Raw genomic sequence first — 16,556 nt, forward strand, 5'->3', positions numbered from 1 at the left:
TGGTAATATATCCACTAAAAAAAACAAAAAACAAAAAACAAAAAGAACAAAACAAAACACCTTCAGTTTTTTCAAATGTAGAGCTTATTAACAATGTTCCATCAATAAATAAACTACATATTGACACAGAAGGTTAGATGTAATTTCCAAAGGCCAGTTAAAAGAGGGGAAAAAAAAAAAACACCAAATGTAAGGAGATAAAATGTGACCCTCAATTTGATACAAACAGCTCCAAAACAACAAACATTCATGCTTCAAAAAAGTAAAACAGTTCTTTAGAAGACAGGATATCCATGCCACAGGAAAGCTAGTGACTTGGGTTAGGCAGTAATTTTTAAAGATGGGTCACAAAGGATTCAGTTAACTTTCACACCAACAACAACAAACACAAAGACAAAAAGAACTACTGAATGAATGAATATTCCTAATACTCAGTGATACAGATGCCACTGAGAGATCTTTTGGTCATGACCCTTATGCCCATCATGTTTATCTGGTTATTCTTGATCACTAGTTTTTCCCAGATGCCGTCGCCTCAGCTGTGAGGTTACATTTCTTGGACAAAAAGAAAGAAAGGAAGACTTAAACAAAGCATTACATAATACAAAGGCATCGCATTCAAGATCATGGCTGGATATTTAAGTCAGATTTCAACAATACTAAAATGGGTAAATGTAAAAACAAATCATTTGTCGAAATTCCTTAAATAAATTTAATTCTACAATAGCATATCGCCTTCATATAGATTCTAAGTAAACAAGCCAGCCTCATCCATATTAATAAATTGATATCCTTATCCAATGCTTCCATCTTTTTTAACCCATACATGTCATAGCTGAAATATTTTGATTTTTAAATTTCTTTCAAAGCTTAACTTGGCCCAGAGTCCAAGATGCAGGCAATGCAAAGGCATGCAATAAGCTTAGCCAGCTTTATTACAAGATCAATTTGAACACCTGTTTAGAGTATCACAGATGACAACAGTTATCTTTAAAGCACTCAGTAAATAGTAAATGTGACTAGGCACACTCAGCTCTAGAAAAGCTGATCAGATTTAGTCACACCACCTTGGAAAGCAAGTTGGCTAGGAACATGGTGTTTCAGCTGATCATCCCATCCCCTTATGCATTCAGGAATCTTCCACAGCTTCTCCCACCACCTTTCTTTTGTGAATAAACAGGAAAAAAAGATGTATAAAGCTTTAATATAAAGACTAAAAAGGAAAGAGAGAATTGAAAATACTTATTTTAATTATCACTCAACATTGTTATTTGTGCTCCATCAAAATTGATCACGCCTTAAAAAAAAAAAAAAAAACGTATGTGCAATATAAACTTTTCTACAACTCCCAACTTTGCTTTCTTGGGGGGAAGTCCTGTGGGGGCAGTGGATAGTATTCTTACATGAACAAAAAGTATACTGCCATAAGAATCTAATTCAGAAGAAAAAACCTGAAGTTGAAATCCTACAGAAATGGAGAAGAAAGGAAAAATCAAAATAACCAGGCAACAGGTAGTAGGGATTAACAGACCAAGAAAAACAGGTGAAAGAACGAAGACCCCTGGCAACTGATTTATATATAATATTTTCAACATAATCCAAAATATAATTTTTTGAAACTTTATAGCACTTTGTTTATTGAAATAATTCATTCCTTCAGGAGAGATAGCAATGGATAAAAATATTCCTAATAAAATATGCCTTTTAACTGAAACTGTAAAACTCCCAAGAGCTGCAAGGAGATAAAAATCAGAGTAATGAGCTTTGAAGTATCCAAGTTCCTGAAAACATTGTTTGTAAGATCAATTTCTTAAATGTCTGCCTAGACCCTTCTGCAATCCTCCTGCTTCAATGTGACTTTTTCCGGCCCATGAATATTCTCATATTCAACCACCATCTATAGTCTTCCCAAAAAAGAAAGGAAAGAGGGAAAGAAGACTACTTGAGTACAGCACAGACCCTGGAACTAAATGAATAAAATAAGTTTGAACAAAAAAGATTCTGAAGTCAATTCATTAGTCCTCGTAATACATACACTATGTATACCATTCTGGCGAAGGCTGGCCACTAAGAATGCCAGAGGAGTATTTAAATATTTGAAAAAAGTGTTTTCAAACTCTTGCTTATAAGCAAACTGTCATTAAATGAGATAGCTAAAAATCTCTATTTGACATTTTATTAGCTTGAAATGGCATAACAGCAATTCCTGGTTCTGGCAAGTATAAATATTAAAGAATGGTAAACTCTAAGAAAATGACCTGAAATAAACACATCCTTATTTCTGCATCAAATTAGGAAATTTTAGGAGTCACTGACAGTGTTCCAACTTGTCTTTCTCCCAATTCATCCTTGAGTTACAAATCTTGGTTAGTAACTGTGAGTTCATCATCATAGGTCTGCTTCTTTTATTTCCCAGTAACTTTGTGTCTAAATATTTATGTCCACCTTGAAAGATGTAATATATATCCCTCAAGCTAAGCCAAAGAAACAGAAAGGAATAAGCTAAGTACTTCAATTTTAACCTCTACATCACTGTCTGAATAGTAGGCATTAAGTGCATTAATAACGTGACTTAAAATAGGCACCCTTCCATGACTCAATCTAAAATGAAAGATACAAAGGTCAGGGGTTTTGGGATGTTGTTGTTCTGCTAGCTCTTTGAACACTGTTTAGCACATAAGTAGCATTCAATAAATGTTTGCTAAATGATTAATAACTGAAAGGATCTAACAGACTTCGATAAGAAGCTATTTCACAATTTCTAAAATACAAAATTTGTATCATTCTAAGTAGAAATCGACTTTCTTCTGCTTTTTTGTTATAATGGCTCAATCTTCCATCCTTAATATCTAAAATATGTCAAATTCATTTTGGAGTGTTTAAGACAATAACAAATCTCCTTGAAGATATTATTTTTCATCTTTTACTTAATAAAAGATGGCATTTATTGTTATAACAATTCTGCTGTAGGCCCTGTGACCTAAGAAAACACTAAACAGTAGATTTTACCAAAAAAATTTCAACTGTAATAAAAACTTGTCCATTATGTAAAATGTGGTCCCAGGAGACCTTACATCTCTAGCAGTGTATTCTTTACGCAGCTCTTACCAGTTTCTGGCTGACAGAATGTGTACTGGCTGCTGGAAGAAGAGCCCATGTTTAAGTCTTCTGGACTCTGTGCTTCTTCAACAATTAGAGTTTCTGGATTTCCAATTTCTTCTAACTTAGGTGGCTCAAGGGTAACAATATCAGAATCATCACTGACAGTTCCAAAATAGACATTGTCTTCAGATGACTTTTCTTCTTCTCTCTAAGGAATAATTTTAGACAATAAATTTACTGTCAGTGTCTAATAAATTTAGAAAGTAAGTTATTTAACACCCTTATATTTTCTATTTTCTATGTAGTTCAAAGTGTATACCAGGATTTAAGTAGTATGGTAATTTGGGCTTAAAATAAAAGATAGGAGTCCTGCCCAAAAGACAAAGATTACTCAATACCAAGTTCATCTTTTAGTTTGAAAACACCATCAAACCCCTTAGCAATTCTCTCAGAATTAGATCAAACTGTTGCTAATCATCATAGGCTGCAGAAGCTGATAGGCCCACCTTTAAAGCCAAGGACCACACAAGGGAGAGAATTCATTTCTCACTAATTCCATGGGTTTATCTGAGCATAACTCTGTAGTCAGAAAGCCCAGAAAAGAGTGATTACAAATTTCTCTGGTTACACATATCACAAACTTCAATAGCTATGTCATATACAAATCATCTAGTTTTATCCAGAAGTCAAGTAAAACATCAAAAAACAAGATTCAGTTTGTTCTCAAATTTAAAAGCGAACCTTCATTTTTAGGTAAATCCTAATAACGTAATCTCTCAATATAATTCAAGAATGCAATCTATTTCCAAAGAAAAGCATATTAGAGGGGAAATGAACAGAAATTACTTTTGCAATTACTTTGGTAAGTTAAAAGACATCTCACCTAAGAGTTTAAGACAGAAGCTAACTCTAATCATAAAGGTGACTGATCTATGGAGTCTCAAAATTTTTAATAGAAGTTGTTTATAATTCATAAAGCAATAGAATGCACAACCTGAAATGGAAGCTTTAATTATTCCTTAGTATTAATTAACAAATATTGTATGTCATATATCCATAGAGTACAACACAAGTTTACCTCAAGTGCTGACTTCGTTTCCTCCAAAGCTGGATAAGCAGCTTCTCCCATTAATGGTGTGCCATTTTGGCTACTCTCTGATAAAAAGCAAAGATCAATTCAATCAATTACACTTAACTGAGTTTTTGTAGTTCACAAAGATTATAATTTGAGTACATAAAATCTATTCCTAATTTTTAAAAGTGGATTTAATTAAATATCATATACAATGATAAAAGTCACTCTACCTTTGCGTTTAAAAAGATTTCTCTATTCAAATTATTTGAAACTGTCGGAATTATTTCAGATACTGAATTCACTTAAGATCTACTAAAAAACAATATAAATCTCTAAGTAAACATAATCTTTTTTTTTTTTTTTTTTTTGTAAACATAATCTCTACTTTACAATACCAAAGTAATGAATCCAAGGTATCTGTAAAAACCTGTTAATTTGGAGGGATGCCTAGGTGGCTCAGCAGTTGAGCATCTGCCTTTGGCTCAGGGCCTGATCCCAGATTCCCAGGATTGAGTCCCACACATCAGGCTCCTTGCAATGGAGCCTGCTTCTTCTCCCTCTGCCTGTGTCTCTGCCTCTCTTTCTGTGTCTCTCATGAATAAATAAATAAAATCTTTAAAAAAAAAATCTGTTAATTTGGAAAACCAATTTTTAGACATCTGATGGTACATTTTCTGAGTTCATGACGTTTATTCAAAATTCCTAAAAGTATTACTATTCTAATGATTGTCAATGCCTGGTAACGCAAGAATCAAAACTATAGCTTCAAATTATGAATTCTTTGCAATAAAAAAGATTCAAAAGAACACAAAAAATAAGATAATGTCACTATAACAGATATATTTTAGAAGAAACTCCTCAAATAAAAGGGTGTACAAAAAAGCTGAAGTTCATAAAATTATATTTTTAATGAAAAAAGCTATTAAAAGTTTAATACAAGTTAAAAATACTACAAAATGATAAACATATACATTTTATGCATAGCAAAGAACACAACCAAATGTTAACAGTACTTACAACCAGATAAAAAGAATTAAAGGTGACCTAAAATTTTTTTTGCTCATCATTTTTTTCTGTCATGAACATGTATTTCTCATATAAATTAGCCCCTTCAAAAATTAAAAAACAGGAGAAAAAAAGAAAAACTATCCCATTTGTATGTGTTCCATAGCCCCTAACAAAATATTAATCTGAAATTAAGACTCTTCAACAAAGATGGACTTGGATCCAAAGACTCTCAAGGAAGTTTCAAAGTACTTTTACATATGTGAGTATATGCATTACTTGGGAGTAATAATCCACAGCTTTCAGATTCTCAAAGAGCTCTCTGACCTATCAATGATGAGAATCAGTGTTCCAACACGAATAATCAATATAGGCTGAAGACAAGATTAAGAAGTATAATCTATCATACTTCTAGGCATGACATACTCACTTTAATCTCCTGAGTAAATGTTCTGTTTACATTTTAATGCAGTTTTTTAAAAAAGTTTAAGAAGTACTTTAAAAATGAAGAGTACAGCATTTAAATACCTTTTACCACCTCTAACCAACAGTAATTTGAAGCATGATAACTAGAGAATCCGAGTTTAGTAAATCCCTTATGATTAATTATTTTGTAAATCACTAGCCTTAATCAATGATTAGCAGTATTTAGCTACTTGTTACACTTGTAGTATCAGAGAGTTATACAGAGGCCCAAATATATACTACAGCTGCAAATAAACAAACCTCTGGGCATTAGGTACCACTACCTACCTAATCCACACTAACATTCTAGTCATTCAGTGACCTGATCACTTAAGTTAGCTAGAAATGCTGCCCACCTAGAAAAAAGGTTAAAGATTCATCCTGTTGTTTACACATCATATTTAAGAAAAAAAAGACCTTTTTTAATATCTTACCTCCCGGCTCTGACTGCAATACTTGTAGTTCCTCTTGCTCTAAAGATGTACATTCTGGAGCGAGCTCACAGCTGTCACTGGCTGTACCATGTTCAGAATTCACCATCTCTATATCAGACCCCTATGGAAAAAGTGATAATCAGTTATATGTCTATCAGCTGCTCAAAGTTGGACACGACTACAGGTAGATATTTCCAGTGTTAAAAGTCCTAGATGCCATACTCCAAAGGGAGTGGTATCTAATCTAACTACCTTTTATTCAATTTAGTCCATAAAGACCTATGGCAGGAAAATGGCAGGATAGAATCACAGGCTAAGATTCTTCATATATATATATATATATAAATTTAAATTCTAAAAGTCAACCAAAAATCAAATGCTCTACTCGATAATAAGCCCAAGCAATAAATTTGATCCCAGAGGATGTTTTTAAACTAAACTTTAGCTATTTCTATTAATTTACTTCTACTCAACATTTATGAAAGTACTATGCAAGGCACTTCACTATGTGTTATGAGGTATAAAAAATACAAATCCAAAATACAAGTTTATAGCCTATTCAGAGAAATTTCCATATGCAAATAACTATTTACTGTGACAATGTAGAAAACTAAAAAGCCTAAGGGCAAGGATTAAAATGAATCTATAGAATGAATGGAGTAAACCTTCCCTATAAAACTTTAGAGTATTATTTATTTTTCCAAAGTTGTCCTCCCTACTGTAATGTTAGACTGTCTTCTCTATAATAAAACAGTGGATCTTAGTTTTTTTTAATCCTTTATTAATTAGCAAAATAAAATTAGCCACTAAGCTCCTTCTGCCTATCCCCAATGCCTCTCTCCCAATTTTTCCTGTGGTTTACTGACCCATGAAATCGAAAGGTCTAAGTTCTCCTGACATATATAACTCAAAACAGTAAAAAGAATTCATGAATGAGAACTCTGAGTGTTAAGACACTTGCTTAAGGTGGCAGGAAAATGATAGAAACAGGCAAGGTTAGGGCTGAATTGGGGATTGCAGGGGAGACCAGTTCTGGCCTAGGAATGGTGCCAAAGGGAATGATGGCAAAGGGAATGATGGCAAAGGGAAAGGAAAAGGAAACCTGCATAAGAGACATTAGCAGCAGAACCTGAAAACTAGATACAAAGGGAAGGAGGATAAAAATACAAATATGATCTACTGTAAGACAGGATGTCTCTATTACAGAATACTCCAATGACACACTTGGCTGAGTGCCAGAGGTTTACTATCTTGCTTCATACTACAGACTCACAAGTAAGACTCTCACAGCTTCCTTGATCCTATACTATTAATTATCCTGAAGGAGAAGTTATTCCTATGGGAGATGATCTATGCTTTACAGAAAACAGGTTAAAAATAGAAAAGTCACTTATTAAAAAAAGAAAACAGAAACCACCTCAATCTCAATTGATACAGCTGCTATCAAATTTTCAAACTTTACTGCAGAATAAAACATCTCTTCTGGTTAATGTTGATTTTAAGAAGACATGAGTAACCAACTGTCTAAACCTTAAATTATCAAAGTAATTATAAAAATACCATTTAAATTTTTATTAATCAAAGAAAACAAGTCAAGGCTTAAGAGATCCGAAAAACAAATAGAAAATCTATAGATAAATCCATTAAAACTTTAGATATAAATGATTTTTAACTTAGTGCTTCTATTCATTAGAATTTTTTAAAAGACTTTATTTATTTGACAGAGAGAGAGCACAAGCAAGGGGAGCAGTAGGCAAGCAGGCTCCCCAGTGAGCAGGGAGTCCAACATGGGGTTCGATCCCAGGACCCTGAGATCATGACCTGAGCTGAAGGCAGACACTTAACCAATTGAGCCATCCAGGTGCCACTACTCATCAGAATTTTTATGACTTTTCTACAATAAACACATATGTTTCCAGTGTGGAAAATAAATTAATGCTTATTATATGCCAGCTATGTAATATTATACTTCTATAATAAAACTCTTTTTTTTTAAAGTGTTCTAACCGTAGTCCTTTTTCTATCAAGTTCTGTTAGTAACATAATGTAGCATAACATATCCAAAGTAGAACACATGTTCCCCATGCTCCTTTCTGATCTGTTTAAATGCAGACTCTGACATTTTCTAGTTACATAACCTTCACCAAATTACTTAACCTCTCTAAGCTCTAGTTTTCTCATCTAAGAAATGAGAATGAAAACACTCTATACCACAGAAGTTGTTCAAAATTCTATGAGAATGTAGGTAAAGTACAGGGCCTAAATAATAATAAACCCTCAATTAATATTTGCCTAATGTCTCAAAGCCAAGGAAAGCAATGTACAATAATGCAGAAGACATTAGCTCATGAGGAGTTTTCAGAAGTGAAGATTAATGTGGGTGGGAAAATGTCCAAACTATAGACAATGGAACCTCAGGTTTCAATGTAGAAAAATACTGACCTTCAAAAAAAAAAAAAAAAAAAAAACAGCTGATACACTATAATATTACAAATGGCCTTATAAAAATGTTAAATAGCATACCTCATGATTGATGACAGTCCAACCACAAGATGAATCACTGTCACTGGAATTTTCAGACATTTTTCAGGTCTACAAATAAAAAACATATTGTCACATGGGATACATTTTTAAAAATTCTATAGGAAGCACTATATGTGCCCAAATGCAAAAAGTGGCTTACTGCCTGCCTTCTAGGTGAAACTGAGACAACCCACCCACAGATTTATCACACAGGACATATAACTGCATACTTGCATGAACAAATACAACCAAACTTTTAAGACAAAGAGATCCTCCTGAACTAGAATAGTAGACAGTCATACTGTAGGAATAAAAAAGCTGTGGTCTGAAAGAAAATGTAAGATTTGGCCAAGCAGAACTGAAGGGAAAGAAGCCACTTTGTGTGGGTAAATCAAGGTTTCATTAAAAGATCAAATAGGGGAAGAGCTCCCAGGCCAAGCAAAATGAAGTCTAAAGTACTGGCTACATGAAGCAATGGAGATTTTTCAAGCAGGGACGACACGATCAAACAGTTTTTATGAAAATAACGGTGTCAGCAATACTTCACCTAAATTAAAATGGTAGGAAAACGACCAGAGATCGGTTAGAAACTTGTGGTCACTGACAATAACGTAAACTTAAGTCCTAAACCAGCATATATATATATATATATACTGGTCACTCTAACTGGTTTATTCTCCCCTTTCTATCTGAAACTCCTATTTAAACTTCAAAACCAAGCTAACTAAATGGTAATCTTACTGGCTTTGCTGTATATATTTAAGTCCTATAAATGCTTTTATTATTGTACATACATGGAAAACACACAGAATCCATCTTGATGGTTGGTGTTCTAACAGAATTCTATTTCAGACAATTTAATATGGAACCAGTGTTCCAGTAAGAACAAGGCAAAAAAGAGTGGTCTAAAAATTTTATTATTTTAAAAGGAGAAGGTGTTGGGATGCCTGGGTGGCTCAATCTGTTAAACATCAGACTCTTGGATTTCAGCGCAGATCATCTCTGCACTGAGCATGGAGCCTGCTTAAGATTCTCTCCCTCTCTCTCTCTCTCCTTCTGCCCCTACCCTTACCTCCAAAGAATAATAACAAAATGAGAAGGTGCTTAAGTCACAAATGATATAAAAATTAGCATGTTTTCAGAAAAATTATTCAAAATCTAAAATAAGATATAAAGATGACTGTATCACTTTTACAGTCATGTTAGAGCATTTTCTAATAAGTTACCTGAGATCACCAATTAACCTGATTTCCTACTTACAACTGATTAGGGCCCAGGCAGTTTATAACTACAAATCTAAAGGTAAACTACTACAGTGCAATAAATGTTTTCTTTCCAGTAGAGAAGACTACCCCAAAGGTTATAGTCTGTATACCTTACAGAGTATTAACCAATTGTATATCTTAGCAATTTTATTTCAGTATTCCTTATTAAACTGAATATATAACTCTCAATGCCTCATGAACCAGTTTTCATGAGTTTAAAAAAACTTATGATATGTTACGATTTGTACTTCATTTTTTTAATAATAATCTGAAAATTATTGGTTGATGTATGAGACTACACAAGACAGTAATTAACTTAGCAAGAGGAAAGGAGAATGGTCAAAGAAGGCTTTATAAATAAGGTTGCAATGTTTTTTAGACATGCTCTCTCGCATTAAGAGTTATTACAAAAAAATAAAGTTGTTTCCTCGTTAAAAAAAAAAAAAAAAAAAAAAAAAGACACTGGAAGGGTTTCCCAAAAGAACAGAAAAAGCATCACAGAACAAAAACAAAGGCAGAAAAAATCAAGTATGAACATTCTAAGGAAGGCACTAATCCAGCATGAGTGGAATATTAAAAGAGTATCAGATAGGAATCTTTAAAAGTGCATATATTAAGATGAGGAAGCAATTCAAGAGCCCTCAACCTGCAGGATACAAGCCATCAGTGCAATAATCCCTGGAGAAGATGAGCGCCTACATTTAACCAAGACTGACGAGGGGGAGAAATTGGGAATGATTTTAGAAAACATGAAAGATTTTTTTTTTTTTTTTAAAAGGACTGAATAACTAAATATAGAAGAGGAAAAGAGTATTGGTAGGAGAACTCCCAGGTTTCTGGTTTAACCAGAAAAACCATTCTATATGGAACAAGAAGGAAAGCTGGCTGAAGCCTAAAAAGCATTCTTCACCATGTGGAAGATGGTAATTAACTTCCTCTGAAGCCCACATTCTCATGCTCCATCTCATCCCTGAGATTTACCAGCTTTATTTTGTTAATAATCTTCCAAAATTTGTGGGTTACCAAACCCAATCAGAGATATTTAATGTGTTTATCTCCTACCCTTCTCTAAGTAATTTCCATTAAACAGTTCTTTTAAACAGATAAATTCCTAGCTTTTGTTTTCCAACAAAGTAATCTAACAGCTCAGTTGATGAAATTAACAATGCCAACAATTCAAAATAAGGTTATATACAATGCTGAATTGAGATGACTTTTGCATAACTGAGTTTTTCAAATCAAAGAGCTCACTTAAATCAGGGCCCAGTTTAATTCTTTATTTACTCATCTTGAAGGAAGAACAAGTTTGACATCTAGGCCAAAGGAGAAAAAGAATCCCTATTGGCCACAACACCAGAAACAGTTTGGATAAGTAAAATTCACAGCCCTACTAAAGAATCATTTTAAGTCAGCAGTTCTCAAAAAGTTGGGTGCACTGCAATTAAAACTTTAAAAAAGTAAATTTCTGAGCCCCACTTTAGACACACTGACTCTAAAAGCTGCCATTGTATCTGAACTTCCCCACTTGACAGTGATCTTCCTAAAATGATAATTTTATTATATTACCTCTTTAAAATGTTAAATTTTTCTTTTTTTTTTTTTAAATGTTAAGATTTTCATATGGTCTTTAGGATAATGCTCAAAGGCATTGTATAGCTAATGCTTTATCTCTAACACCTCATCCTCTCTCCATCCACTCCCTTTCCCCTCATGATTTTGATTCCCTTAAAAGGTTTGGCTTTCCCTTAACTCCAGGGCTTTTGCAAATATTCTAATCAGTTCCCTATCCCATTACCTCAACCCAAACTCCTGTACCCACCTTTGGTATCTCAGCTAATGCATTACTTCCTTTGTGAACAATTCCCTGACACCATCCCCAAAGACTAGTATTTTCCCTAATCTACTACCTGAAAGAGAACGCTGTGCTGTAATTACTTATTTACCTATTATATATTCCCAACACACAGCACATTGCTTGACACATATTAGGCACTCAAAAAGAAGAAAGGTAAAGACTTCTGGATGATGATGCAGTAAGTAACACAAGTCTAAGTGTTCCTCAAGGAACTCAAGATTCTAGAGGAACCCATGAGGTTTGTTATTTTGACCAAATGTAAATGCACAAACCCTTAATTATTAGCTTTACTAATAGTTCAGAAATATGCAGAGTTTATGGAAAGTTACAAGGCATAAAAAAATACAAAGTTATAAAGCTAAGGGTGCCTTATGAAGATAATTAAGCTTGAAGCACTTTTCTACACTCAGGCTTCCTTTCATTCCTGAGTAGTTTCTTTAATCAGTCATACATATCCATAATTGCTTAGGTTTCTTGGGTATTCAAATATAATCTCTACAAAACTAAAATCACTTCCTGCTGTTCTTCCTGTCTTTGGTTTCTGAGAAAAGCATCAGCCAAAAACAATCTGGCTATAAGGAAAAGCCACAAAATATCAGATCAAAAATCCTAGATTTAGGATAATTCAAACCCCACCTTGACCCAAAATTCCAACCAAGTCTAACTCCTTCCTTATCCATTCCCCACTTCCACTGCATAACCCAACTTCATCATTTCCCACTTCAATTACAGTAACAGTTCCCTAATGGATCTCTACCGGCAATCAATTTCCTTCAAGTCACTCCTACATAAGGCTGACTACACTAAGTTTATTCTAAAACTTAAATCTGCTCATTTAAACTTCTGAATCACACTGCCTTCAAGATAAAACCCTAAGTCCCAGAATAAGAGATTTCAGAACAGGAGACATTATTTATATTGACTCTCACTTCTTAAGAAATCTTAAAGAATATTTCTTCACAACACATAAGATTTTATATGTAGAACCCTATGGAAGAGAATGACAATAATCATTACAAACATGATTTCAACACAGAATATAACACATATTGGTGATAACAGGATTCCATGGAGTCTCATCTCGTTTATGAAGCTACTTACAGCAGAAAAGTCCAATTCTACACTGGTATAATCAAATTCTTCAGCAAACAGGAGGCCTACGGTGAATAACATTTTAAATTCATTCCTTTATCCATCTGTTGAACATTTACTGAGGTCTTAGCACTTGCTAGGTATTGAAAATGCTATACACCAAGATTCAAAACAAATAGGAGTCTTACCTCCTGGGGCTTAAATTCTATTCGTAGTAGAACTATGTTGAACTTTACCTGGGCCCTGTGCTAGACAAAAGCAAGAAACACTGAAAAAATCTCCCAGTCCTGCTTTGTCTTCTGACAAATGACTAACTGCAAAGGACCAACTTGCCCTCACAAAACGCAGTTAAGAGTCATTTCCATCCCTCCTCATGATTCCCTTGTTTACTTGTCCCTATAAAACCCCTTGGTTTTCTCCGAGATGTTTCTCATTAATGAACTTTCTCCATATTGTAATAACCTGAATTAAAATCATCTCAGTTGTTCTGTGCATTTCATTTTCCACACTGGAGACATTCAATCAACAATATAAACAGCTAGGTGTATTTGATGGTTTATTTCCTAGTATGGACAAAACAAAGGAGAGTAGCACAGAAAATGCTGGGTTGGAGAGGATTCATTTTTATTTTTTATTTTTTTCATTTTTAAAAACATAGGAAAAGCTTCATTAAAAAAATATATCTTACCATCTATTTTGAATAGGTGAGGAAATCATTATGCAGTTAACTGGTGGAAGAGCGTTTCTGACCAAACAGCAGGTACAAAGTTGGAATGAAGCCTGCCTGCATCTCTGAGTAACAGCAAGGAAGCCTGTGTGGTAGAGAAGAGTGGCCTAGCAAGAAAGCAGGAAGAGACAAGAACCGAGCACTAACAGGCAGGGATGGACCATGTAGGGCCTTACGGATCCTAAGCCTTTTTTAAGCTTTTTATTCTGAGATAAACTAAAAGTCACAAGAATTATGAGGAAAGAAACAGCACTCTGGTAGCCTTACTGAGACAGCATTGTGAAGGTAGAGCAAAGGCAGAAGCAGGTACGTCACTTACAAAGCTACAATAATCTAGCTGAGAGATGATGGGGGTTTGGACCAGTCAGAAGTGGACAGGTAACACATGTATTCTGAAGGTACAGCTAATAGCACTTTCCGAAATACTGAACGTAAGGTGTGAGAGAGGACTCCTGGGCTACACAAATACAAAAATGAAATTGCCACTGAGACAGGAAGGCTTCAAAAGCAGTAGGTTATGAAAAGAAAACTAGTGAACTGTCTGGGGGCATGTTAAATCTGAGACAGTGATGATCACATCCAAGTAAAAACATCAAGCAAGATGCTGGAGCCTGAATTTAGGGGAGTTATAGTCTAAAGATGTAACTGTAAAATAATTTAGGTGGCAGCTGTCAAAAGAAATAACACAGCAACAATTTTATCTCATAATGTACAACTAGAGTGAGTATTACCTGATATGATGGTGCCCCTCATCCTTCCTGAGTAGCTACATTTTACTATGGAAAAGTGTACGGTTTCCTGCCACCATATCTTCTAGAATTAGACAGGATGGAGAATGGAGGCATTATTCTCCCACACATCCAAAATTCCAAAGCAAGCCAACCAATGGGCTGTTAGCAAAGGTCCCAAGAAATGCTGCTGTACTTTAAAGATGAGTCAGTCCAGCTAGCTTTCAAGAACCTATTTCTAAATGCTTTTCAAAGACTCTGGAACTTTCACCTCCCCAAAAGGATATCATGGTTTAAACCAGATCATCTTAAGAAAGGGAAAAGAATCCAAGATCTCAACTAATAAAAACTTTTAAGATGTCTTTTATACTCTAGTTTTTGTCCAGTAACAACCCCACAGAAATGTTTTAAATGAGCCTACCTTGATCTGGAACATAAATATCACATTCATTCAGTCAGTCAGCATATATTTATTGGGCCAGTGCTATGTGCCGTGCATGAATTATTCCAAGTGCTGAGGATACAGCACAGTGAGGTACTAAATCACCAACACCTTCCCTGAAGAGAGCTCATATTCTAGCACCACAAATAAGCAGAATATACGGTAAACCATTTGACAGAAAGTACCGGGGAAAAAAACAAAGTATGAAAGAGGAAAACTGAATGCAGGGAATGGAGGGTGGGTAGGGATTCAAATTTTAAACAAGGTTAGGGAAGGTCTCCTACAAAACAGTAGGATACCTATTTCTCCATAACCTTAACAGAGTAATAAATAACCCTCTTTAATTTCTAATCATCTCATGAGCAAGAATGATCTCCTCATTTTAATCTGCATGTCCCAGATAACTTAGTGGGATTGTACATCTCCAATGTTTATTGGTGATCCTTATTTCCTTTTCTGTAAATTATCTAATGTTCCTATGTTACACTCTCTTATTGGGTTATCTTTATTGATGTGTAGTTCTTTATAAAATGGGTCATGAAATAATTCACTGTTAACACAACAAATATTTTCTTCTAAAATGCTTCAATTTTTAAAAAATTTCTTCTATCATAGATATATTTTTAAATTTTATGTTGTCAAAGATAGAAGATGGAGAACAAAGTGTTCTTTAGAACATCTGTATTTTAGGGACACCTGGGTGGCTCATTCAGCTCAGGGCATGATCCCAGAGTCCCGGAATCGAGTCCCATATCGGGCTCCCTGTAGGGAGCCTCCTTCTCCCTCTGCCTATGTTTCTGCCCCTCTCTGTCTCTCATGAAAAAATAAATAAAATCTTAAAAAAAAAAGGAACACCTGTATTTTATATCTTGCTTTAGAAAGTCTTTCCTAAGATTACAACATTATTCTCCTATATTGTCTACTAACACTTTTTCAATTTTGGCTTTTACATTTAGCTATTTAAATCTATGTATCCAGATTTTTTCCCTTTAGTATTAGAAATTGTCCTGATTATTGAAATTGCATACTTTCTATGATTTGAAATGCCACTTTTTATTATATAAAGTTCTACAGATTTATGAATCAGTTTCTGTAGTCTCCATTCTATTCCACTGATCTATATTCCTTGTACCAATACAATGCTATTTTATATATTATGGTACTTATCACTAGTACCATATTTCAACTCTTTCCTAAACATATACAACCACTCTAAACACTTACATACAACGATGAACTGATTGCAGGTTACAAACAATACTTACTCCAAGTACAATTTTTTTTTCTTCCCATTCAAAAGTCTCCCCCTGACCTTGAGAATAAGTATTCTCTATAAAAAGTCAAACTCTGTGGAGATATTCAGAAGCTTTCACTACCGGCTCTAACCTACCAATCACTTAGGTCTCCCTCGAACTCTCATCTGGACAAACTTGCTGTTTGCCTCCAGGACACAGAATGGACAGTCCTACCTCCACATCTTCACTTACTCAAGTTCTATTTCCTGGAATGGTTTCCTCCTTCCTTTCTTCTGATTTTTATATTTAAGGCTCAGCCCTCCAAAAAGTTTTCCTAGATCACAGTATCTGACACAATTATCTCTCCCCTTCCCTTGAATCTACGGTATTTACTTCTTACTTCTTAGCATAACGTACCTAATGGTAGTTTATATTACTTTTTTCCTTGAATAACTTTGCTTATTAGTACTACATTCAAGGCTTTGATAAAAACCTCCAATTTTAACCCCACCCCTAATTTGCCTGTTAAACTTAGCACAGTTATGAATATTTTTTAATGTTGCCTATTCTCAAAAGGGATTGAGAGCCACTAAAATCACTAACCACAA

General features: G+C 34.4%; 2 protein-coding genes across 3 annotated transcripts in view; both read right to left on the minus strand.

Moving 5' to 3' along the window:
* The window catches only part of CCPG1 (cell cycle progression 1), a 39,498-nt gene that overhangs the window by 13,897 nt on the left and 9,045 nt on the right, over nucleotides 1-16,556 (minus strand). For both annotated transcript variants that reach the window (XR_012022570.1, XM_072808665.1), the window contains exons 2-5: nucleotides 8,605-8,673; nucleotides 6,082-6,202; nucleotides 4,181-4,257; nucleotides 3,109-3,310 (exon numbers count right to left, since the gene is read on the minus strand). Coding sequence is in view for 1 of the 2 variants with exons in the window: in XM_072808665.1 (XP_072664766.1) it covers nucleotides 3,109-3,310; nucleotides 4,181-4,257; nucleotides 6,082-6,202; nucleotides 8,605-8,664 (460 nt within the window). In the remaining variant the exon portion in view is untranslated. The remainder of the gene's footprint in view (nucleotides 1-3,108; nucleotides 3,311-4,180; nucleotides 4,258-6,081; nucleotides 6,203-8,604; nucleotides 8,674-16,556) is intronic.
* DNAAF4 (dynein axonemal assembly factor 4) overlaps nucleotides 6,185-16,556 on the minus strand; it is a 95,303-nt gene continuing 84,931 nt past the window's right edge. Inside the window, exons 10-11 of the transcript XR_012022572.1 lie at nucleotides 8,605-8,673; nucleotides 6,185-6,202 (exon numbers count right to left, since the gene is read on the minus strand). The gene's annotated coding sequence lies outside the window, so the exon portion shown is untranslated. The remainder of the gene's footprint in view (nucleotides 6,203-8,604; nucleotides 8,674-16,556) is intronic.

The sequence above is a fragment of the Canis lupus genome, chromosome 32 (assembly GCF_048164855.1).
Source record: "Canis lupus baileyi chromosome 32, mCanLup2.hap1, whole genome shotgun sequence".
Taxonomy (NCBI): domain Eukaryota; kingdom Metazoa; phylum Chordata; class Mammalia; order Carnivora; family Canidae; genus Canis; species Canis lupus.